The 24,153-nt window shown below is 52.8% G+C and overlaps 2 protein-coding genes across 2 annotated transcripts in view; both read right to left on the bottom strand.

Moving 5' to 3' along the window:
- DOCK11 (dedicator of cytokinesis 11) overlaps positions 1-659 on the bottom strand; it is a 76,747-nt gene extending 76,088 nt beyond the window's left edge. The window contains exon 1 of the mRNA XM_063313746.1: positions 638-659. Coding sequence (XP_063169816.1) covers positions 638-659 — 22 coding nt within the window. The remainder of the gene's footprint in view (positions 1-637) is intronic.
- Positions 23-20,139, bottom strand: WDR44 (WD repeat domain 44). The gene is made up of 20 exons (XM_063313729.1): positions 20,004-20,139; positions 14,213-14,249; positions 12,564-12,638; positions 10,896-11,544; positions 10,674-10,804; positions 9,518-9,613; positions 8,988-9,124; positions 8,559-8,642; positions 8,198-8,304; positions 7,559-7,710; positions 7,292-7,430; positions 7,108-7,172; positions 6,070-6,183; positions 5,372-5,494; positions 4,902-5,093; positions 4,607-4,708; positions 3,567-3,682; positions 2,629-2,756; positions 1,672-1,803; positions 23-1,138 (listed from the first exon to the last, which is right to left on the bottom strand). Exons 1-20 carry the CDS (start codon positions 20,081-20,083, stop codon positions 1,044-1,046), a joined length of 2,754 nt encoding a protein of 917 aa, XP_063169799.1. The 5' UTR covers positions 20,084-20,139; the 3' UTR covers positions 23-1,043.
- Positions 20,140-24,153: the final 4,014 nt, after the last annotated feature.

The raw sequence follows: 24,153 nt of genomic DNA, 5'->3' as shown, positions 1-24,153 counted from the left end.
GCAAAGAAAAGACAAACACCAACATTTTTCTCATTTTTAATGACACATCCTTGGTTCTCTTAAGCAGCTGCCACCATCAACAACTTTTTGCGGATTTCGACCCGGCAAATGGTTGCATCATTGGTATTATTTTACAAATATTTACAAAGCCTTTTAATTCGGTTTTAACTCTAAACAGGGTAACAAAAACAAAAACAAACGAACAAAACTTAAAACTACAATTATTTTAAAAATATGTAAACAGTTTATTTTACATCATTGTAAAACAGAAGAATTGTTCCTAATGCAGCTTAAGTTGCTTTAAAGTATCCCTGTGCCTGGGAGTCAGGAATGAGAAACTCTTTTGTAGAAATATTGTGCTCCCGTGTGCAAAAAAAGGAAAAGAACAGAATCCAGAGTGCACGACAGTGAGAAGACCACAGAAGTCCACATTATAAAACACTGATACGAGGTTGCTGCTAATCCGTCTCGGGGCCGGGGGGTCGGAGGTCAAAAAGAATCTCACGGAACAAAAGGGATTGGGCCAGAAATGCAGCTCGGTTAAGAGAAATCAAAAAACAGACCAGCTTTGCTGGGGAGGGGATTCTGGGCAGCGATGGTGTTTACTTTGTGCATCTGCAAAGAATTGCACTCCTACCCCTGCTTGGGCACCACTCCATCGACTAAACCTTCTCCTACACATAATTGATCATGGGAGACCCCGAAGGAGCACCTCCGCGCGTAAATATCTCATTGTCCTTTTTGTGCGGAATCCGGCATCCGGTGCATCGTTTAGCAGCAGAATTATTCAGAAGTCACAAGGCTTGTTCTCCTTTTTCGCTGCTGGCGCCCTCCCCTTTCTAACCTAAAAGCGGGGCAGGGGGGGCAGGGAAGCGGGGGGGGGGGAGTTCAGATGCTGCTTGTTTGGGAGGTCCAGCAGAGCAGCTTTCAAGGAGATAATTTAAAAAGAAGCCGGCCACCAGCGCTAGATTATGCTCTGCTTCCCCAAGCACGTGATTCACACCCAGGTACCATTATCACAATGCTACTGAGTTACTGATGACTCAAGACAGATTTTTCTTTTTGTTGATAAAGACTTTGATGGCTCCAGTAAAGTCAGCCGAGAGGAGCACCTCTGCGTGGTCCGCCTTCAAGGCTCCTTAAACGACAGAAGTGGCAGGTTTAGAAAAGAGGGCCAGGAAATGGGGCACGCTGCAAAAGGGAGCAAGCCCCCCATCCCGAACGCTCTGCCCAAGCCTCAAATTCTGCTCAGGATCAGAGACCAGAAACCCAAGAGAAGGGAGAAGAGCCGGGAGAGCAGGGGGCCCCAGGACAGAGAGGGCCAGGGGCCACCTTCGATGCACTCTGGATCATGCAAAATCGGGGCTGGGAGGGAAGGGGTGGGGCCAGATCTTCCATCCCCCCACCCCCAAACTCTGGAAGGGAATTTTGGTGAGGTTTTGAGTTTGGGTTTTGAGTTCTGCCTGCTTCCAAAGGACAGGGAAGCGTGCTGCCTGTTTTCTGCCAGTGCAACTGGACAAGCTGTGGGGGCTGGAAAACGGGGGCTCCGTGGCCATGTGCATCCAGGTCATGTTTGCGCCAGCTTCCCTGAAGGCTCTGGATTTGCTCACCGGGAATCCTGGGACCTGGAACCCCACCCCGGGACGACAGCCCTGGACCCCCAACACCTACCAGAAGGAATGGGGTCTGCAGACACGGAATCGTCGCTTTTGCTTTCAGCCGGGGGTTTCTCGGCTGTTTCGGGGGATACCATCAGGCTGGGGTTCGGGGCGAAAATGGCTGAGGTGACCACGGCGTTGTGCGCTAGAAAGAGCAGAAAGCCCATTAGGACCCGTTCTCCGAAGGAAACGCAGGAGAAGAGAACGCCCTTTCTGTGCAGCTGCAGTGTGCGTGGACCGGATCCCGATGGAGAGATTCCTGCCGCTTTATTCTTTTGTATGGGGGTTTTATCCTGGACATCACCTCAGAAGGCTTCTGACCCTGAGGTGTTTTGAGTGATTGTAAAAGTTCTCATGGAAGTTCACAAACTGGTCTATGCACAGAAAAATATTTCGGCTCCTCTCCCCCAAACACACCCCTGGTCCCACTCCTGGGTTTTACAAGCTGATGTTTGCAAGCTGTTTCTTGAGGGTCTTGGACTGCGATCTGCCAGCTGCCTCCCCTTGCCCTAGAGCAGCATTGCTCAACCGTGGCAGCTTTAAGATGTGAGGACTTCAGCTCCCAGAATTCCCCAGTGTTGCTCAACCTTAGCAGCTTTAAGATGTGAGGACTTCAGCTCCCAGAATTCCCCAGTGTTGCTCAACCGTGGCAGCTTTAAGATGTGAGGACTTCAGCTCCCAGAATTCCCCAGTGTTGCTCAACCGTGGCAGCTTTAAGATGTGAGGACTTCAGCTCCCAGAATTCCCCAGTGTTGCTCAACCTTGGCAGCTTTAAGATGTGAGGACTTCAGCTCCCAGCAATGCTGGCTGGGGAATTCTGGGAGCTGAAGTCCTCACATCTTAAAGCTGCCAAGGTTGAGCAACGCTGGTCTAGACCAACTACCCAGGACAGCCAAAACCCACCCTCCCCAGAGCAAATTCGAAGGCCCAAGGGGTGTGTGTATGTGGGGTGTGTGTGTGTGTGCTTTACCTTTGACCCCCTCCCAGAAGTCATTGCGATCCCTCCTGACAGAGGAGAATTTGCTCAGGTCATGGTAGGTGCTCCAGATGTAAACGTACTTGTCTTCCGAGCCGCTGACAACATACGTGAAGTCGTGGCTGGGGAGGGAGAGAGCAGACCCTTTCGTCTCCAGATCCTGTCCCCCTCTGTGCCCTCCGGAGTAGCCTCGGCAACCGGAGCAGGTCCCAAGCCCCGAACTTACGACCTGTATTTCCTGCCCTTCCACCCAGGAGCTCCTCAGAGGGATTGATGCGTCCTCTCCCGCACTGACAACCCTGCGAGGTGGGCTAGGCAAAAAGATGGCCATCGGTGCCAGGCTCCAGAACTGAACGCAGGAACTCCCGGGAGCTGGTCTGGTGTGCCCTCCACCGGGAGACAGAAGGGAGCCCACAAAACACCACAAGCCTGAGGCCTGCTTTGGGTATCATACTAAGGCTTTTTGGTGTAACTGTTATTTTTTGATCAGGCATGATCACCTGGGTTCACCTAAACAAGACCATAAATCACGGCTTATGAGCACAACGAACCAGCTCCTTACACCTGTCAAACCAGGAAGAGAATGGCCTACAGGAATGTGTTAATCCAGGCAAACGTTTTGGAAGCCTGGAGCTGGAAGGGATCCTCGAGGCCATCCGGTTCAGCCTCCTGCTGAAATGGCCGGCGGGAAGGACCCTGGAGTCTCCCAGGGTCCTTCCCACCAACCACTGTACCTCCTGGCAGAAGGAATACGAACGAAAGCGTCCCTGACAGAAAGCGGGAGAGCCTCTGCTTGGAGACTCCCGCCAAAGGGCGGCCCCCTCCCCGCCTCTCCGGGGCAGGGGTTCTGCTGCCGAACGGCTCTCGCCCTGAAGCAGCCCTTCCCGCTTGCGACCCGGTTCACCCTCCTGGCCTTGGACCCTCCTCTTCACCTGAAGCTGGCTTTGATTTGGCTGCTGCTATTCACGTAGCCCTTGTACTTCATTGAAAGGGACAAGTCCCGCAGATCGTAGAGCCGGATCCGCGAGTCGTTGGAGGTCACGAGGATCTGGCGAGGGAAGTCGGCATTTTCGATCAGGGGCAGCACGTTTTGAGCCCCTCCCGCGCTATGCCTGGGATTGGCTTCCAACCTGAGAGCCAGACGCATTCAGATTGACCGGCATTTTAAAGGCTGCAATGCATGTCGTCCGATCTGCGGTCTGCATTACTCTGGGAGGCCATGGGGCTTGCTTATCATCCCACGTCTTATTTTTTTAAAATAAAAATCAATGGATGCAATCAACTTTATTCTAATTTCTCACAGTGAACAGACGGGCCCGTACAACACGAGCAAGCCAATCCAACCCCTCCCCCTCTCAGAGCAAGTTATCCCCCCTTCCTCCCCCCAGTGCCGAATGCCTGGAAGCAAGGCGCTCTGCACATGCTTACGGGCCCTCCTGTAACTGACCTACAAGACTAGGTGAGGTGTTTGCTAAGCGGCCCTATCATTTTTAGTTTGCAGCGCAATTTAACCTGTGGCCTTTAATTGGCAAGGTTTATTAAGATCAACAGAAGAGTTGCTTCTGCGGCTTGACATAACGACTGTCACCTTGCGCACTTCCATTTGCAGCTTCTTCTCTAGAAGGAACCGTTTGGCTAATAGTGCCAACTACCAAGGACCAGGAGGGGTGGCCTCCCCAGGAGAAGGCAGTATGGTTGTGCTGTTGTCCCTGAGCAGGGCTTGGTCCTCAGGAGGCCAACTTCAGCTGACGCACCTGAGGGATGATCGGCAGCCGATCTTACAGACCAGCTGGTCCTGATGGAGGAAGGCGGTCCTTTCAAAGCGGGGGAGGCTGTGGCTCCTGGCCACGCTCCTCTTCTGGCCAAACCTGCCGGCAGGCACACGACACAGAGCCGCCTGTCCAACCCTGCATAAAGCCCCAACCCCCCAAGAGGCCACATCCGGAGAGAGAACAGCACGGCCTGTCACTACCTTGTTTTCTCCCGGCAAGGGCTCGATCCCAGTGATCTTCCTCCCAACTCGATTCCGTCCTCTAGTCGACCGCACGTGGATCTGGGTGTGATACTTCAGATGCTAAAAGAGAAACACAGGACAGAGGGAATTTCGCAGATGCCCTGAGATGCAGAAGAGCGCCACGACGGAAACGGAGCTGGGTCCTGTGGAGATCTCAAGGGAAAAGAGACGGGATCAGCAGTGGGAGCCGGAAGAGGCTTGCTTCCGGAGGCTGATCCGCAACGTGGACAAAGATGGGGCCCTGGGGGCTCACCTCCGTGTCATAGAAGATACATCGGCCGTCGTAGGTGCCGATCACAGCGTATTTGCCGTTCTGGCAAAAGTTTGCGGCTGTAATCAGCTTGGTCTGCCCGTCCACTTCATTCCAGAGTGCCACCTTTTTGTCAGGAATGTTCCAGAGCCGAAGCTTGCCATCCAGTGAGCCGCTTAAGAAGTATCTGTCATCCTAAAAGGGGCAAGGGATGCCAGAAGGAATTAGCTCTTCCAACTCAGAACTGGAAGGTGCATCTCAGCAGCTACGCTTGGCACCCGCCAGAGGACCCTCGGTGGGCCAACCTGCTCCAAGACAACCAAGGACGCCTGCGATCGTCAACCACTGTCCTCAACCGCACACTGGGCGTGCTGGATGTTTTCCCCTCCCTCTCATGGCATGTAAACCCACTTTCCATGCAAACCGTGTTGAAAATGTACCCCAAAATTAAGAAACAGGCCACAGCCCCTTACCCTGGGATGGAAGGCAATTGCAGTGACAAAATCAATGTGTTGAAAACAGCACAGGCATTCCCGCCGGGATATATGCCAGAGCCGGACCGTCTTATCCATGGATGAAGAAAGCAGGAAGTAATTCTGCGGAACAGGAACCAAATGGCACGCATGTTTTCTGGGTGTCCGAACTACAGAACGAGCTTTATTGTTCTGAGTGGAGGATGTGACCCTTAATGCTCATGGTCCAGTGAAAGAAATACCGGAGCAAAATAATATTTTGTGTGCGCTAATAACTGGGCTGATGACTAAGAAAGGAGCATTCCAACCTGTTTTTGGAATACCCAAAGTAATCAGGGTTTGAGGTGAACCAGTTTGGCATTACTGATCTTTCCCCTGCTGTTTGGTGAAAAGAGAGTGTGCCCTGTCAGCATTTTATGGAGGTCCAGCTGTTTGTTGGCTATTTGGGGGAAGGGCCATGCAATGGCTACACACAATACCCAGCGCAGGCGAGATCATTGTGACTTTGAAACAGGGTGACCTCGGGCCAGTCCCTCTCTCTCAGCCCAACTCACCTCACAGGGTTCTTGTTGTAGGGAAAATAGGAGGAGGAAAGAGTACTCGGGATGTTTGCCACCTTGAGTTATTTATAAAAATAATAAAGGTGGGACAGAAAATAAACAAACAAACAAACAGCCAGAGGAGAGGAAATCTCTTACTTTAGACCAGGATAAATCCAGGAGATCCGCCGTGTGCCCTTTATATTTGCAGAATGGCCGTTGCCGAAACGGTGTGCTCTTGTCATCGGGGTCCTCGTCAGTCCCACTACAAACCTGAAAGGCAGATATGCAAGAATGGGCAGAGGATCCCAGCCAGTTACGCCCCACAGCCTTCTCCGGGATGCAGGTAGGCAGAGCTGCACCCTGGTGCTTTCAGAGGTGGGGAATGTCAAGTCCCCCAGTTCCTAGTTGTTCCCACCAAGGAAAGCTGACTTGAGCCCCCTCCATCTGCCATCTGGACTAGGGGCATGGAGGGGCATTTTAAAGCCACTCCTCCCTGCAACCAACCAGGGCTAGAAAGCCATTTGAAGAGAGCAGCAGAGGGCCTGGTTCTGAACTGGCTGTCCGATGCTGCCACGTCACCAAGAGGGCGGGCGCCTTCTGGAAGCCAGCTGAGGTCGCCAACAAAAGTAAATGGGGAAAAAGCACCCCCCCCCATCAAACTATGCTCCCTGTGTGCTCCCAACATGAGTTTTAATCTCTCTCATCTCTTCTTTCTTACACGCAGAGTTTTCACCGAGAACACGCAGGATCGACCTTATCATTAAGTAAGGTTCTCAAAAGCAGTGATTAAGCCCGGTGATTCAGGCAGCCTAAAAAATATTTAATGATCTCCGGCTTTCAAACCCAAAGTCACACTATGAGAGCAGCATTAACTCCCTGTGGTCTGGGAAGAAGGGATTTCTCTTCTTTTCTTTAATGACCTATGATCAAGTTAGCTCTGCACTGCTCTCCAAAATCTCCCCCCCGCACCAAAGGCTGTGCCTTTTTACCTCTCTGTACATCTGCTTCGAAGCCCCTTCAGAGTCACAGACCCTGACCTCCAGCACCAGCTGCAAAGCCGACAAACCCACTGGCTACGGGTGTGGGGGGCTGCAAAGAGCTCCCTGAAGGGCGAAGGGGGTGGGGGACAAATGGCCCAGGGACAGAAAGCTTCAGGGAGGCCCCCAACCTTGTGGGCAAGGCCACCAGACTCACCCCCGCATCGTTATCCGACTTGGCTGAGTTCAGACTCTCTTGAGATGGGGAGGGGGACACACGGCCTGAAAGGCAAGACAGGGAACCAGCTGAAAGGGGCTCCTCCAGAGGACCACCCGCTTGCCGCTCCGGCCAAGCGGGCTGGCCTCCTCAAGGACGGGGGCCCAGTGGAAGGTGGCGGCACCTTCGGTGTTGTACTTCATCCGCATATTGTTGAAGTAGTCAAAAGCCGTCTTCAGCACCCAAATCCGCACGAGGTTGTCCTGGCCCGCAGAGGCGAGCAGCCGGCCGCAGTGCGAAAACTTCATGGTCCAGACGGCCCCCTGTCAGAAGCCACAGAAACGGTGATCCCGGTGAAGGAGCCTCGCGCCAAAGGATCTCACGCACCGCCTCCCCCAGCCAGGCCATGGCAGAAACGAGACAAGCCACGGCCACGGGTGCCACCGCTCACCATGTGCTCCCCACTGAGATCCTGCACGACTTTCACTTGCTCGAAGTCGTACGGCCCCTTGAAGCCGTGCGCAGCCTTGAACTTCACCGGCCGGGTGTAGGGCATCCCTTCGTCGTCGCTCGACGAGGGGTCGTCTTGATCAGTGTGGAAGACTGAGAAGAGAGAACAGCCGCGGATCGGAGCCTCTTCCTCTGCGTTCTCACGACTACGGCCTCCGGAGTTACGCCTGAAGATCAGCAAGTGACCCCCCCCGCAAAACCCCCGATTCGGCCTTTTTACAGCACTTTCCGAGGCAAAGGAACAGCAAGACGGGCATGGAAGCCGCCCCACACCAAGGAGAACGGCCTCTTCCCCGTCCTTGGATCCCGTTTTGGCCCAGAAATGCCAAGGATGGGACACGGGGCCTTTGCCTTGCGAAACCCGCGGTGGACATTTGCGGCAACGTTTCAGTCATCCTGACAGACTTCGCGTAAGACGGCTTTCCCTGCACAGTAGGCAGGAGGGCCGAAGCTATGAGTGTGTGGCGCGACTGGATGCAGATGGGATCTGGACCGCCAGAGCAAAGGCATCGCGACTAATAAATACAAACCGGTCCCCTGTTGGAGCAGGGGGCGCTCTCTGACGCTCCGCCCCACCCACCTTCGTCTCGGACGCTCTTCACTTTGTTGACGGCACGCTCCCCGTACTCCTCGGCCAGGTGCCGCGCCCGCTTGACCGATTTGCCCAAGAATTTTTTCAGCTGCGTCCTTCGAAATACGTAGAAACAAAAATCCCTTTGCAACCTGTCACCACGAGCAAAGGTCTCCAGCCCCCCAGAACTCTCTGAGATGGAGGACAAAGACTGGGCAGCCAAACGTCCCTGAGAACGGACACCCTGGTCTGCAGGCTGAAGCTGCTTCTGTCAGCATGAATCGAGGTGTGAATCCTGATGTTCCCCAAACCCCGCTAAAAAGGGGGAAGAAGGGCAGATCCCCTTAGCCCCCGGGAGCTGCAGCCTCACGTTTTCTGCTTCAGGCGGCCCCCATCGGTGTCACTCTGCTGCAGCTGCATTTTGTCTTCATCGTCCGACTGGGCCCCGTCGTTACTGTGCAAAAGCAACCAAGGAGGTTCAGCGTTAGTGGCCAAGGATCTGAACTTCCAGTGGCATCAGAGAGAAAAGGCTGCCCTGCCTTGGTGCGCTAGGCTCGGCCCCTGGAGGCGCGGACGGCACCAGAGGACGGGCGGCCCAGGCCCTGCAGGAGAGCCGCTGCAGGCCTTCAGTCTTGGCTGGAGCGAACGGGACTGGGAGCTGCAAAGAGCATCCCTTTGGCTCCTGCGCTCTCCTTGCAGCAACTTCATGCTCAAGGGGCAGTTGCTGAGCAGCGCAATCAAGAGAAGTCGGAAGGACATCGCCGAGGCAGTGCAGGAGGCTCCCCCACTGGCTTCATACCTGACGTATTCCTTTGTCCGCCGCATGATGTGCAATGTCAGGGGATTGATGCCTGTGGGCAGTTTTTCCTCAGCCAAGCTCAGGGGTATCTCCTCTCCCGTGTCCAGGTTCTTGATCATGACGCTTGCCAAGATCTCCTATAGGGAAAGACCGGAGAGGCAAAGGGCAAGCCATGTCTTTCTGGAACCTACCACTGCTGCAGTCGAGGGCTAGAAATGGATTTGGGTCAAGCAGCAGCAAAGGGGCAAACTGGAGCTACTACCCTGGAGGTGGTCAGACACCAAACACCCCTGTGGGCCTTCGTGAATGGAGGGCACCATTTGCACTCGGTCTCTTTTGCCCAAAGTGGCTCCCAGCTGCTCCGATGCCGAATGTCCCCATGGGACGTGGCCGCAGCTCAGCTCTGCGGAGGGAATGGCTGGGAATAGCCCTAAAGCCCAATGCCAGCCAGCAGAGAGGGGGGCGCATTGTTCTTGGGGCACAAGATCCTCCCGCCCGCAAAGACAACAAGGAACAGGGACAGATGGTACCTCGTCGGTGAGTTCTCTGCCGGAGTTTGATCTGGGTCTCTGGGGCCCGATCACTTCGCTCAACACCACCTGGCCATCTGCCGATTTCCCATTTTCCTACAACGACAGGAGGCGTGCGTGCTTAAATTCAAAAACGAAAGCAGAGGCAGACCTCAATCCACTTACCCTGAGGGGCTGCAAAGGGGACCAAGGCATATCCCACACCAGAAAGCTAGAAACGGGGCCTCCTGGGAGTGACAGCCAACGCTCAGGACATGGTTGCTACCTACTTTCGCAGCCGGTGCCAAAGAGATTGCAGAGAGGCTGCAATTCTTTGCAGGCTTTCTACGGAGTGAGCATCCCTGACTACCAGGGGATTGATTTCCAAGAGAATGTGCATGGGATTGCAAGATGGTACAGGTAGTCCTCGCTTAACTAAAGATTTGCTTAGTGACGGTTTGGACTTAACAATGGTGCTGGAAAAACCAACTTACGGCTGGTCCTTGCACTTAAGACCATCACAGCATTTCTTCCTCCGGGTCACACGATCACAATTTGGGCACTTGGCAACCAGGTCACATTTATGACCGTTGCTGTGTCCCATGGTCACGTGATCACCATTTTTGACCTTCCCAGCTGGCTTCTGGCAAGCAAACTCAATGGGGAACCATGTGATTCACTTAATGACTATGTGGTTCGCCTAATGGTTGTGATTTGCTTAACGACACTGCAAAAAAGGTCGTAAAATTGGGTCAGATTCGCTTAATGACCACTTTGCTTACCAACTGAAATTCTGGTCCCAATTGTGGTCGTTAAGCAAGGACTACCTGTAAAACATGTCTCTGGATTAGAACACTTTGGGGTGACAGGGCCTGCCGGTGTCCTCACCTAAATGCAAATAAAATGCAGCATGTTCCAAACCAGCTGGTTTTCCTGGATCCAGCTGAGCACACCAAAATAGCAGCTACTTCAGCTGGACTGTGGCCAGCTTTTCCCCTGAAGCGCTGGCTTTGGACATGCAAAGAACTGCTAACACGAGGGGGGATTCTAAGGGGCAACCCTGTCATTTGGTGACCCCACCCCGCTCTCCAAGGCAGCACGTCCCCTTCCCAAAACACAGACACGTGCCTGTGCCAGGCTCTTCTCGCCACTTTGCCCGGCCAGGGCATTTGCTCACCTGAGCAGTGACAATTTTGTCGCCGCTCGTGGCACTCGCCAAGTCCAGGGAGGGCTGGGAGTCTCTGGCTAGGGAGTCCAGGGAGGCATTGGGCGTCAAGAGGCCACTCAGGGAAAAAGGTTCCCGCGGAACTATGGAAAAAAACAGGCGAGCTGAAGGGAGTCCGATGGAGGGGACGCGTCGGAAAGATTTTGCTAGCCGGTTCTGGAATTAGGGACTTGCCTTCCAGGCCAGGAATTTTGCTGGTATCCATTTCCGAGTCGCTTTTCTTCTTCCTTGGTGGGGGGGCAGGCCGGGCTGGGGGCGGGGGCCTGGGGGGCGGGAGTGCCGTGGGAGGGGGAGGCCGGGCCGGGCCGGATTTCTTCGTGCTGGCGACGATGTCTGGCTCCGCGGTGAGCTGTCGGGGTGGCTTGGCCGGAGGCACCTCATCGGCGGCTGAGAAGCCTTGGGGAAGCGAGAGATCCGAGGACGGCGCCTGGCCGAATCCATCCGCCTGCCTCAGGTCGGCGGTTTCGTCGCTCTCCTCCTCCGGCTGGTCTCCTCCTGCTGCTTTCGGCCCTCGGCTCTCGCCTGGGCTTCCCAGGGAGATAGCGGCATCGTCCCCTTTGGGGCGATCTGCCCCCTCGCTGCTGGGAGGCGGCAAGGCCTCCTGGGACGCCACCCCGTTGGCCAGACCTGCAGGCGCTTCATGGGGTCCTTGCGATGCGGCTTCTGCGATTAAGAGTCCAGGAATGTGATGGAGGAGATCTGCTCCAGAAATCCAAGCATTTGTGTGTGGCGAGGGACCAGTTGGGTCCTTTTTTGGAGGAGCCAAGGGGTCGTCCTCAAGCTGATGGGCTTTCTGGCTTTCCTCTATGATATTGTCGATGATCTAAAGAGCAAAGGAAGGTACTACTGCAATCAGCCAATTCTCAAGCAGTGTGTGCGCTAACTGGGGACGTTCCTAGCACATTCCCAGAAGGGGCAAAAGAGCTCGAAAGCAGCCTTGCAATGCCAGGGCGCCATGGGGCAATTTCAGGCAATCAGGATCACCCGACCCCCATGCGAAGGCAAAGGCCATGTTCCGAGGGATGCACGCCAGCCCCCCCCCACAAATGCAGCGTCATCTTCACAGCTCTGGATGCCTGCTCTCTCCTCCCTGGAAGGTGCATCTTTAGCTGGACTATCTGGGAGTGACAGGGAGGCCTGCCACCAGCCTAAGGGGGCTCAACAAAGTATGCACGCTGGTTGCCAGCAGAGGATTTAACCTGGAAAGAAACCTATTGCCTTTTCTGAAAAGAAAAACTTAAGATTTGTAATAAGTCAAGACAGGTGCAGCTGCAGCAGGCAACAGCCCAATAACTTTGGCTGATCTGAAAAAAGCTAAGCAGAATCAGAGCTGTTTGGTACTTGGACGGGGACCACCATGAAAATCCAGAAGCGCAGCCCACACTTGCTTTAATTCTTTACCATTGTTATGGTTACATTTTATTCTGCTGGTTCCATTTTTAATGAGGGCCTTGGATTCATAGACGAGTAGCACAGAGACAAAAGCACAGGCTTCAAACTGCATAGTTGGGAGACATAAAACCTTAAGAAATCTTTAGCTTAACAACAGCTGCATTGTAACATCAGCAGCTTAATGATTTTGATCTCTGTACCCTCTTGGCAGACTCCAAATCAAGATTTAGTTTCCCTGAACTCTTTTGGAACACAACAGCTTTTTATCTTGTCTCTCCCCAGCACATCCTATCCTGAAAAAAGTACTGCAAAACAAAACATAAACCATTTCAACCACAAGGACTGAGAGGCAGGGAAAGTGAAACAGCTTTTCCCTAAATTGCTGAGAAAAGCCGCTCAACAGCCCTTCACCATCCCTTCGCCAGCATTTTCAGGCCCTGCAGAACAAACCTCTTTGGGGTCATCTTGCTTGATGTCCAGACTTTTTCCTTCATAGTCGGCCACCAGAGAACCTCCGCCCGGCTCCTGGAAAACAGGACCACAAATAATCAGGCCTCAGCAAAAGAGGCTGTAAGAGCCGGAGTCCGGATGGCTGGGCTGCCTGGGGCGATGGGAACTCCTGCCTAGAGCCAGATGGAGGGACCAGGTTGGAGAAGACCGACGTTGATAAGACTGATATGCTAGAAGCAGATGGGTTGCAGCTGAATATCTTGGCATTGGCTGCATTTTCTCAGCAAGTTAAAAGCAGCACTGAACCAAGGACAGATAAGAATGGAGGTTTTATATGGTACATCCTATGGAATGGTTGATGCCACTTTATCAGCCCTTTCTCTCATGGGTGGATAGTGGGGGAGAGTTACCAGTGGCAGATGAGCAGAGCAGGCCTTATAGTCTGTAGTACCATCTGGAGGTGTTACAGAGATGTGAGGGCCCAGGCACCCCAAAAAGATGCCAGGAGTCAACTGCTAGGGCTGCACCGGGCCTCAGCTGTGGATTTGGGTGGGCAGCAGCTGCAAAGCCGGCTTTGACTTTAATTCCACAACCCCATGAATATCCAACCCGATCCAGATGATCCTATTGCCGCTGGGAAGCCGCTGACTAAATTACAAGCTTGTTTTAGGATGCTTTTGAGGTTTTCTTATTTCCTTTTCAGCTGCCTTGGACAATTCTGGAAAGGAAAAGCGGGCCGAAGTCCTTTCAACAAAGCAGCTTTTATTCTTGGGCATTCACTCTCCTGGCTCAGACGAGGCTGCCTTTCCCTCCCGGAGAAACGGCCCCACCCTGTCTCCAGCCTTCTGCACCAGACAGACGCAGGTTCTGCCCCCACTTTCCTGACCCCCAAGGCCCACGGATCCTGGCCTGCTGAAGAACTGCCAGCTTTCACTGCTGCTGCTGTCTGCGGTGGCTGCATAGTAACTGGCTCTGTGGGAAGGTGCAGTTCCACCTCCACACTCCAATTTGAGCGCTTGCCTTTGCGCAGCAGCAGGTCCTGCAGAGATCAAGGCTCTGCTCTCATCTCGCAGTGCCCCAAGGCACCTGCAGAGCAGGAAGTCACCAAGTGGGTAAAGGAACCTGCCTGCGGCAACCAAAACAAACCACTCACTTCAGTTTGTTTTGAGCAGCACTGACCACTTCCTGACCGCCCCTTCCCCAAACATTCTCGACTCGGCTAGATTTCTTTCTGACGTGGAGCCCTGCTCTTCCTGGTCCTGAAATTGGAAAGCAGCAAACGGTGGCAGTGCCCAGGGGCGAGCCTCTTTCCATCCCCATCAGGCTGAGTCTAAGGCAGTGTTTCTCAACCTTGGCAAGTTTAAGACGTGTGGACTTCAACTCCCAGAATGAGAAACACTGGTCTAAGGTAATGTCGGAGGTGCTGAACCAGGGACACATAACACCGCCCCCAGTCAGCAGGCTGGAGGACATCTGGTTGGGGAAGCTGAAACTCATCCTTTAGGAGAGGGAAGGACAGGTGGCTTCCTTTCTGCGTTTTGCCCTGTCGACCTAGGCGCTGCAGTTCTGTTGTCCTCAGACTACAATGGCCTGGCTGCCCTCAAGATGTGGCTGCTGCATCGCACAAACATTGACACAAAGAGACGCACCTTCAGTACTGACGGCCCAATGACTTTGGTCGGTGACCTAGTGGAGAAAAACAAACACATGGACCAGGTGAGACCAGAAGGGGCACATGCCCACCAGCCATTTAAGGCTTAACTTGCAAGATCCCTTCTCCCGTCCTTCTGTGCTTTAAGTGAAGCGGCTCCTGGTTGCCCGGCCTATGCCAGCCTCCGTGGAAGGCCTGGGCACGTTGTCATGAAGTCTGCCAGCTGCCTCAAATTAATGCAGTGCCCACTCCATGGCCTGCCTGCTGTCGGGGCCACAAGCCCAAATGCCCCCCGTTATTCACTGGATTTTTTGGGGTAAGGTTTTCTACTGTTATGGATCCCTTTAGCCAGAACACCCAAAGATGCCCAAGATGGCCCGATTAGTTTAGTTTCTTTGGCAGCTGAGAATAATTTGAAATGCCTTTTGGTCAGCAGGGACAGGCTTTTTCGGCAACCTACTGAAATGGCAGTTGGGACACACCCCTGAAGGCAAGTCATTTGCATGCACCTTTGCTCAAAACCTGATTGTGTGAACGTAAGACCCTGGCTTTTCCTGAGTCCCATGCAGGGTCCATCCTAGCTGGCTGTCACTTCCCAGGGTCACAGACAAAGTTGGCCCCATTGCTTCCTTCCCCCGTTGGGGATGGAACTGGGTAGCCTCGGAATTTCTACCCTTCCCTGGAGGACACACAGCCAAGACAGACTTCTGACGGCCATCAGTTCCAAGTACCCGCTAAACGCCACCAGGACGCAATAGGTGACTGGGCCTAATGCCATCCCAACCTCTGGGATGAGAGAAGATGTGAAGCAATGCAGTGGCACGGGATGAGGCCTTCTGACCATAAAAAGCTATTTCAGAGATTCTGTTTCTCTCAGCCTCTGTGGGAAAAGCCACAATGGGCATCTCATGATCCACTCTGAAGGTTTAGTTGTGCACAGGGAGGGTGGAAGGGCATCCTCCTCCTTTTCAGCAGGGAGGACGACCTAGAGGGGGGAGTTTTTCTGAGCACTGAGGATGATCTTTGCTACAAAGGAGACCTGAGCAAGGTGGATCTGAAACCTTTCCTCGGAAAGGTTGACTTCCTTGTCATCAAATGAGGGAGGAGGCCACCAGATTAATTTTTCTACTGGCTGAAGTTGCAAAAGTTAGCAAAGTGACTCTTCCAAAAACAGCAGTGAGGAATGCAAAAAGTGCAATTAGAAAAAATCCAGCCTTGTTCTCTATTTGCTCTGTGGGGAAGGTTGAGCCAGAGACAGACTCAAGTTATCCGGCGCATTCACGGATCTCAGGGGAGACTTAAACCAGAGGCCCATTAACTCCTAGCCCAGGACTGTAACCGTTACACTATAATGGCTGTCATACGAAGAGTTTCTTTAGCAAAAGAGAACACACACACACACACAAGAATACAGAAGTCATGTTTTTCAAAGCTCTGTTCAACAAAACCAATCTTGCAAAAGAAAATCAGAACACTAAAGCCCCATCCACTATGTCTCTCTCCAATGTCCCTCCCCTGTCCATTTCTGAATGGGGGAACATTCAGCAACCGCATCTGCCTCTTGCCCTCTCAGTGACAGCATCCATCTGATGGCCCACAGAATCTGGATGACCAGCTCCTCAGATGCCTGTCAGTTGTGAAAAAGATGGACCAGGACCGCTGCTCTTCTGAGTTCCAACTGCAAAGGCAGAAATGCACACATTGGGCTGTGTTTCCTACCTGTGGACAAAGTGTGAGAAAGTGCCTGGGAGATCTGATGATGGAGTCCCAGAATGGACTTCACAGCCTCACAGAGAAAGGTGATGACTGAAGCACAGCTGTCACGGTGGCGACACTCCTTTCCTTCTTCGGGGGAGGTCTGGTTTTGCTGGAATGGAGGCTTTCTCCTATTTATAAGCTCTCTAGCACTGGCCTCAAAAGCCCACCCAATGGACTGGACTACAGCACCCATCAGCCCAAGGCATGCCCAAGCCCAGCTGGGGTGTTAGGAGATGCAGTCCAAAACATCTGGTGGGCACCAGGGCGTGAGCAGGAAACAAAACTTCCTGGAAGGTGCCAGTAGGAACCGCTTCAATGAAACAAGATAAATGTGCCACAAACACGCCCACAAAGCCACCAGCACTTCAACTCTCTGCAGATTCTGCACCTATTGGGCGCTCTGTCCTCTCCATCTGATGTTACACAATCCAGCCCTACAGCCTACTTTTATTAAGGCACATAAGAAGACAGATAAGAACGACACATGCACATGTCCCCTTTTGATAAAGAGAGGATGCATGAGACTTTTCTGGGAAAGTGAACTGGCTGGGAATTCTGGGAGTTAAAATCCAGGTTGGGAGAGGCAAGTTAGCCGATGAATGTGGGTAATTAAAGGCTGATGGTCCTATAGTCACTTCTACCACTGCCAATGGGCTATTCCAGTCAATGCTCCTGTACTTCAAATCCCCAGAAGAAATATTCAGTCTAACTCTTTTAGGTCATTTGGAAAGGAAAATATTCAATCCCCTGCCAATTAAGAAATGCCCTAAACTGTCTACCTTGGTCAACTTTCTTGCTGTAGGTAAGCAGGAAGAACAATCAGAAAGGAAGCCTGTGTTGCCCTTGTCCTGGCATTTCTCCTCGAATGGCGCTTCCTTTGTCCATCTGTCCCTTCTACTGCCCTCTTCCTCTTCTGGAGGAAAGGCTTGAAACTTGGACTCTCTCTCCAACTGTAAGATCCAGCAATCACCATCCAAGCTCTGGACTACAAAAATGGATCTTTGCACAAACAGCATCCCACATTCATTCCCTACCATCTTTAGGGACATCTCCTACCTGAGAGCTGCTGCCATCATCATATAGACCATACTGAGTTAGTCTGACATGGTACAGGGCAATTCCCGTGTTCTTCTTGCAGAGCCTGGAAAATCTGCTGTTAACCAACCCAATTCCTTCTGTACTTCTTTATACTCTGATAAATAAAGGGAAAGGCCTGGAAATCGAACAATGTCACTGCTTGCCATAGACAGGAAGATATCATTACTTTTTATCTCTACTTTTTAAAAAAAAAATTAGTCCTGTCTTTATTGTTTTTATAAATAACTCAAGGTGGCGTACATAACAAATACTCCTCCTCCTATTTTCCCCACAACAACAACCCTGTGAGGCGAGTTCGGCTGAGAGAGAGGGACCCCCCCAAAGTCACCCAGCCAGCTTTCATGCCTAAGGTGGGACTAGAACTCACGGTCTCTTGGTTTTTAGCCTGGAGCCTTAACCACTAGACCAAACTGGCTCTTTTATTGCTTATTTATTGCTTACTTATTGCCTCTTTGTACAGATTCAGACAGAAGCTGATTTGGGAGACCTTCTTTGCCAAAAAGCAAATGGCAAAATTGGATCAGGCCCTACAAGCACAGATAAATTGAATGCCATTATTACCAGAACCTTTCCTCTCAAACTCATTACATAATCCATTATTTTATCATTCAGAATTATAAAACCATGGAACCATGTGTCATGCAGAGACCACACATTCATCTAATATATATCCCACCTATTCAAATTAAACACTCAAATCTCCTCACAAGTGATCCCTAAAGCTTCTGGCTACATCATGTACACAAACTCATTCAACAAAACAAGCTGAAGTGTTTGAAATTGAGTGTTAAATTAAAGTTACAAGTTATGCACAATTCTATAAACATACTAAAACTTTTTGTAAAGTAGTGCCCTTAAGAAAAAAAGTCTTTTTTTGTTTGTTTGCCCCAATTCATCTAAAATATAGAACCTCCTTCTTAAGACAGCACAAAAAAATGGAAACGCTTTTTCATGTCCTTTTCTCTCTACAGTATGTGTTTTCACAAGAAAAGAGACGTGGCCAGAAATGAGCTACAGTACTTCAAGGACAGTGTTTCTCAACCTTGGCAACTTTAAGACATGTGGACTTCAATTCCCAGAATTCCCCAGCCAGCACATGCTTGAGAGACACTGTTCTAGGAGAACAATCAGCAGCAAATCTTGTTGCAAGTTCTCAAGTCTAAGAGGAAGGAAAGGCTCATGAAAGAGCTAGTCAGAGTAACACTGACTGCAGAAAAAGGATTTGCTTTCAGTTTTTAAACAGTCCATTTAGCTGTTCTAATTTGGTTTAAGAACACTTAGGCTGGACAAAAAAAATGCTGACTTCAAATCTGATTCATGAAAACAAATATGAATCATTCCTCCTCTCATGCACCGTGGATTTTTTTTTTTTTTAGTGGAAGGCTTCTTTATTGGCAAAACAACTTGGCTGGAATTTTTGAGGCTGAAAGCAACAATGGTCTGTGTGGAAGAGGGCTTACATTGGCTGCGACGTCCAGCACCACGCGACTTTCCTTTGGACAGGCTGATTGTGGACAAGAGCCCATCTCTGGGCTGGCAAGAGCTACCCCCTGTATGTCCCCACCAGCAGCAGAGAAAGAGACTCTGATTCACTCAGCCCAAGCAGCTCAACCCCTTGCTCTGAGAAGTTAATTATCAAAGTCTCATGTTGTTTTCCAATCACCTGCTAGCACAAAGTGAGTCTGATATAACCCATGGAGAAAAACAAAGGGGGGGGGGTTGCTTATTCGCCCTTCCTGGGGGGAAAAAAACTATGGGCTGCAGAAAGCATGAGTGCAACCAGGAAGAACATAAAAAATGATGGGGAGCTGCTTGCTTGGCCAAGGGAAAGGACAGGGGGATACTGGAGATGGACTCATGTCCAGAGAGGTGTAATGCAGACAAAAAGGCAGAGGGAAAAAAGAAGGAAGAGTGTAAGGCAGTGTTTCTCAACCTTGGCGACTTTAAGCGGTGTGGACTTCAACTCCCAGGATTCCCCAGCCAGCTGGGGAATCCTGGGAGTTGAAGTCCACACCGCTTAAAGTCGCCAAGGTTGAGAAACACCGGCATAAGGAATTACAGGAGGCTCTTGGAAGTTACAAAGCTAAATGCCGGGAAGTCTCTCTCCAAGGCCTGTCTGCCCTGCCACAAGCAGGCCTTGAAGTGAATCCAGGGAGGAGAGGGTGTGTGAAGGGCGAGGGGCAGGAGGGAGGGGACACCCAGAGGTGACCAGGAGCTCCGCGGGAGAGGAATGACACGTTGGGGCAGCGTTTCCCAACCGCGGCAACTTTAAGGCCGGCGGACCTCAGCTCCCAGTGCAGCCGGCGCCCGCTTGACAGCGGGGCTGAGGCCGAGAGGCCCCGGGCGGGAGAGGGGGGCGGCCGCCCCGGAGGCAGCAGGCGGGCGCGGCGGGGCTCCTTCTGCGGAGGGAGCCCGAGGGAGGTTTTGCGGCCGCGGCCGCCGAGCTGAGCCCCACCAGAGGGGAGGGGAGGCGCGGGGGGGCAGACAAACGGCGTACGCCTCCGCCCCCTTTTTGGGACAGAAGGAAGAGGGGGCCGAGCTGCAGCAGCAGGCTGAGGCCCCTCTCGGGAGACGCGGGAAATCCAGCCTGGGGCCGGGGCGACGCCAATCCGAATTAAGCGGCCCCGGCGCTGGGCTGGGCTGGGCTGGGCTGGGCTGGGCGGGGGGGGCGCTGGAGGCCGGCCCGGGTTCTCCCCTCCCGGACTGGGAAGAGGCCGGGAGAGACACCCCGAGGCGGGGCTGAAGGGGCGACTCCGCGCAACCCGGAATCAATCCGGATCAGTCCCGCCGGCTTCTCCCCCTCACGCTTCCCGCAGGCGAAGGCGCGAGCGAGGGAGGGCTCCAGGCTCAGCCTCCGGGTACTCAATCCGGATCGAGACTTCGGTCCGGACCCGCGCCCCCGCTCCCCGCGCCCTCCGTGCGGGCGGACTCACGGCGACGGGGTCCCTCCGTGCTGGGCGACGTCCTCGGCCGCGTCGTAGAAGAGCTCCTCAGCGTCGGAGTCGGACGCCATCGCGGCCGGCGGCGGACCGAGCTGGGCCGCGCGGCAAGCCTCGCGAGAGCGCGGGAGGAGGCGTGGCCGGAATGAGCTGGCCAGCCGGGTGCGCGGAAGCGGAAACGGAAGCGCGCGGACGCGCACTTCCGGCTTCCGGGGGGAGGGCGCCGTCGAGGCACAGCCCTCGCCCGCAAGTGGAGCTGGATCGCTGGAGCTCGCCCGGGCCGCCCTTTCCCCCCGCGCGGGGACTCGCGATGCCCGCCCGCCCCCAAGGGCCGGCGGCAGCAGACGGGCCTTGCCGCCGAGCCAGCGCGTGGGGGGCGGCGGGGCGGGGGCGCGCGGGTCAGTGGCGCTGCCGCTCCCGGCAGGGAGCCCCTCGCCGCCGCTGCCGGGGCGCCGGGCTCGGACCCCATCCTCGGCGCGCCGGGTTTCTGCGGAGAAGCCGCTCTTCCCCCCCCCCCCCGGCGCAAGCGGGCCGAGCCATCGGGGAGCCGCGGCGCGTCTTCCCCCAAACGAGCCCGTTCTTGGGCGGGAGAGACCCCCTCCCGCCAGTGGCCTTGCGGGCGCCCGTGGCCCCGTGGCATCCGCAGGGCGCGCCAGTGCTCGGTCCTCCGCAGGAGCGTGTAGGGAACGGGGCTGGGGGGCAGCTGCCGCACCCTGATTCAGCTCGGCCCCCCTTCCCTGCTAGGGCACAGGGGCGCTGGGGGGGGCGGGGAGGGGGAAGCCAGTCCTGTGAATCCTGTCCTCCCAAAGGCTCTTCCCTTAGTGGCCCGCGGGGTCCTTGAGAGGGTCGCAAGTGCCGCCTTGATCGCTGCGGAGGACTTGGGGAGGGGGCCCCGGGCAAGAAGAAGAGGTGAAGTGGTGCGCTCCGGCTATCAGCATTGCCCTCCCCGAGGAACCGTGGCTTGGAATCCAGGAGGGGAAGGGTCTGAGCTGGGTCGGCCTGGGCCTGAAGTGTGGGTGCCTCCCCCTCAGCCCAGCCCTACTTGAGGACTTGATAGGGACGGGGGTAAAAGGAAAACCACGAGAGCAGTGTTTCTCAGCCTTAGCAACTTTAAGAAGTGGCTGGCTGGGGAATTCTTTAAATTCTTTAACTTTAAACTTCAGTTTCAACTGTAAGCATGGCTGGCTGGGGAATTCTGGGAGTTGAAGTTCACACCTCTTAAAGTTGCTAAGGTTGAGAAACACTGCATTAGAGTGGGAGGGGACATAGCCAGGCAGAGGTGGTTGGAAGGCTGTGGCAGAAGTGGTCACGTGGCTTCCCGCCCTGCAGCTGCTTGTGATGAAAATTCCACAAGAAGGGGAAGCTGGGAAGGTGCTCTTTGACACTCAACTTCCCAGTCGGCGGGGATAGGGTGGGAGTGCGGCTGACCTCACTTGGTGTAGCAGCAGTTTGAGGGCATCCCTCCACCCTCAGGACTTCCTCCACTATTTCAAACACTGGAGGGTCTAGCAGGGCACAGCCAACCTTCCCTTAATCTTGCCAACCTTTGCAATACCATGGTCCCTTGGAGCCCTCCCATCTGGCTTCCTGTTCATGCCATCTCATCTCTCTTGCTGCTTCTGCTGGATTAGAGGCCACATTACAGTTTGATGAGATGCACAAGCATCGTCATGGTGGCTTAAAAGCATGGAAGAAAAGTGTTATGTATCAGCCAGCGCCCTGGTTTTCCATAATACCGTAAGCCATGGGTTAAGACAACAGCATGTTGAATAAAGTACAGTCCTGGTTGCATAATGGTTTATGGCTTAGTATCATTTTGTGTTCCGGGCCACTATAGATCTCTCATCTTTCTCAGTTAAAAAATTCAGATTCCAACCATGTGTCAAATCTCCTCATGTAACCAAGAAAGCTACATTCTTACAGAATCTTATTAGTCAGGTTTATTTTTTAAAAAAGGTGTTAATATTACAGCATCTTGGAAACGGCATTTATGTACTTTTGCCCCTCTCCTCCCTTCAGCAAGTCATGTCCTCGTTCCATTTAAGCCTCTTTCTGACTCTCAATTTAAGGGGGAAACTAGCTGAACCATTTATGAGATAGGAATCCATTTGATCCTTTTCTGCAATGGTTTGCAAACTCCATTCTCACAGAATTCCATTTAGGGTACAATTTATTAATTACTATTTCTGCTTTTGAAAAGCCACGTGGAATTCTCACCCTTGCTGCGGATTTTCTGGTGAATGGGTGGTGGGGGCAGGATCACGTAGCTGACCTTAGCAACTGCTTTTAACCAGCAAAGAAGATATTATCGGAATCCTTTCCAGGTGTTTCAGGTGCAGGCCATTCAACTGCTTTGGGTACCCCAGGAAGAAAAGCTGGAGGAGAATGTAAGGAACTGAACTGAAGCAAAATCCCAAGGGCACAAAGGCTTGATGGTGAGGCCTGGAGGTGCCTGGCAGTATCTCTTTCAGAGCGAAGGTGGCAGTGGTGGATCCTTCCTAGCAGCGGTGATGCTTGGAGGCAGCAGCGGATTTGTTAAGTTTCCCAAAAATGCCAGTGGGCCACACAACACTGCTTGGCGGGCTGCACGTGGCCAGTGCCCTGTTACAACATGTGCAAGCTTGCACTGTAAGATGATGTTTTGCATTTGTTGGAAAATGCCAGATTTATCCTTAAGCATAATAAAAAGTTGCCACCGAAACACTGAAATTCTGCTGAGCGAGCCCAAGTCACCTTACTTCGCTCAGCGGAAGCGAGTGTGAAACTCTTTGAATCAGCAGCAACTTGCTGCAGTTGAACCTGATGTCCTCACGCAGCAGATTGCTTTTGTTCTAGTGAATTATCCACTTAAAGGCTGCTTATCTAAGAGAGGATTTAAGATACGAGATTGTTTGTACTACTTCCGTTATTTTCAAAAGTAGTATATACTTTTCAATGGTGCCTCCAGGCCCAAAGCAGCTGTCCTACCCCCACAAATAATTTGGAGTAAGACTCACTGAATGCCAGTTGCTGCATATTGCCTTTTCTGGAAAAATAAAATTTAAAAAACAGTAATATTCTCACTCCTCTTTGCAAAACAAAATTATACCTATGGTACCAGTGGCCACTATTCCCACACCTGAGGACCTCGGCTGGGCCTGTATCAGGGTTGAAATCCACAGCATGGTGTTGTGAAGCGAAACAGTCTTGGTCTAATACATTTAAGTGAAATAAAAGCAAAGTCTCCTTTGACGAGCTCAACTCCTAGTGACAAATGGACAAGTCATGCAATTTTCTTGGGAATAGTTTGGAACTGGTCTGCACACCTTCTTCTGGGATGGATTTTCACCTTCAGGCTTGTAGGTGGTCTGCCATCCAAGGGCCAACCAGGGAGGACCCTTACTTCTTCTTAGATGAGCTGAAGTCAGCTTGGTACTATGATGACCATTGCGAAAAGTCCCATGAATTGCTTTAAGAGAGTGTTAATTGAACTTACAAGGAAAGTGTGTTAAGCACCTGTAGGCACTGTAAAAGGGGAACCGAGACTGTGCCCCATCTGGGGGGCTGCAACACTGAAAGCTCCCTGCCTTCCTAAACAGGCCATGTAACTCTTGCAGCAGCCAGCGCTATAGACTGAAAGCAGTGTGGTGCCACAAGCTTTCATGCATGCATGCAGGACTTCTTCCTTGGGTTGAGCGCCAGCAAAGTTATTGCAGTTTTTGCATCGCAGTTCACTTCACTTGAAGTCTCCTTCTCTGATCTCACTTCATTTGAATTCTTCTGATTTTATTTCACTTAAATTCTCCTGATTTCACTTGAATTCCCCTGTGGTTTCACTTCATTTGAATTCTCTAATTTCATTTCAATTCTCCTGATTCCGTTTGAATCTCGAGATTTCACTGCATTTGAATTCTCCTTCTCTGATTTCATTCCACTTGAATCCTCCAAGTCGTGCGAATGGCAGCAGCGGGATTCGAACCCGCCAAACTCGCTCCGCTCCTTCCTCCTCCCCTCCGCGCTCCACTCGGGCCGCGCAGGCGCAGTGCTGCCCTACGGGCTCGCCATCGTGGTGACGCAAGGGGGCGGTGAGCCTGGCGAAGGGGGCGGGGCTCCCAATTCCGGCTTCGGGAGGACTTTTGAAAAGCTCCCGCAGCCGCGGAGAGGA

Source organism: Candoia aspera, chromosome 12 (genome assembly GCF_035149785.1).
Source record: "Candoia aspera isolate rCanAsp1 chromosome 12, rCanAsp1.hap2, whole genome shotgun sequence".
Classification (NCBI taxonomy): domain Eukaryota; kingdom Metazoa; phylum Chordata; class Lepidosauria; order Squamata; family Boidae; genus Candoia; species Candoia aspera.
This window is presented reverse-complemented; position numbering and strand designations above follow the sequence as displayed.

What these genes read in the sequence shown, in the direction of transcription:
- WDR44 (XM_063313729.1), bottom strand. Translation starts at nt 20,083, where the DNA reads ATGGCGTCCGACTCCGACGCTGAGGAGCTCTTCTACGACGCGGCCGAG. An exon ending in TTGGGCCGTCAGTACTGAAG is followed by an intron (nt 12,639 to 14,212) that starts GTGCGTCTCTTT and finishes CCTGTTTTCCAG; the next exon opens with GAGCCGGGCGGAGGTTCTCT. An exon ending in TGCAGACCCCATTCCTTCTG is followed by an intron (nt 1,139 to 1,671) that starts GTAGGTGTTGGG and finishes CTGTCGTTTAAG; the next exon opens with GAGCCTTGAAGGCGGACCAC.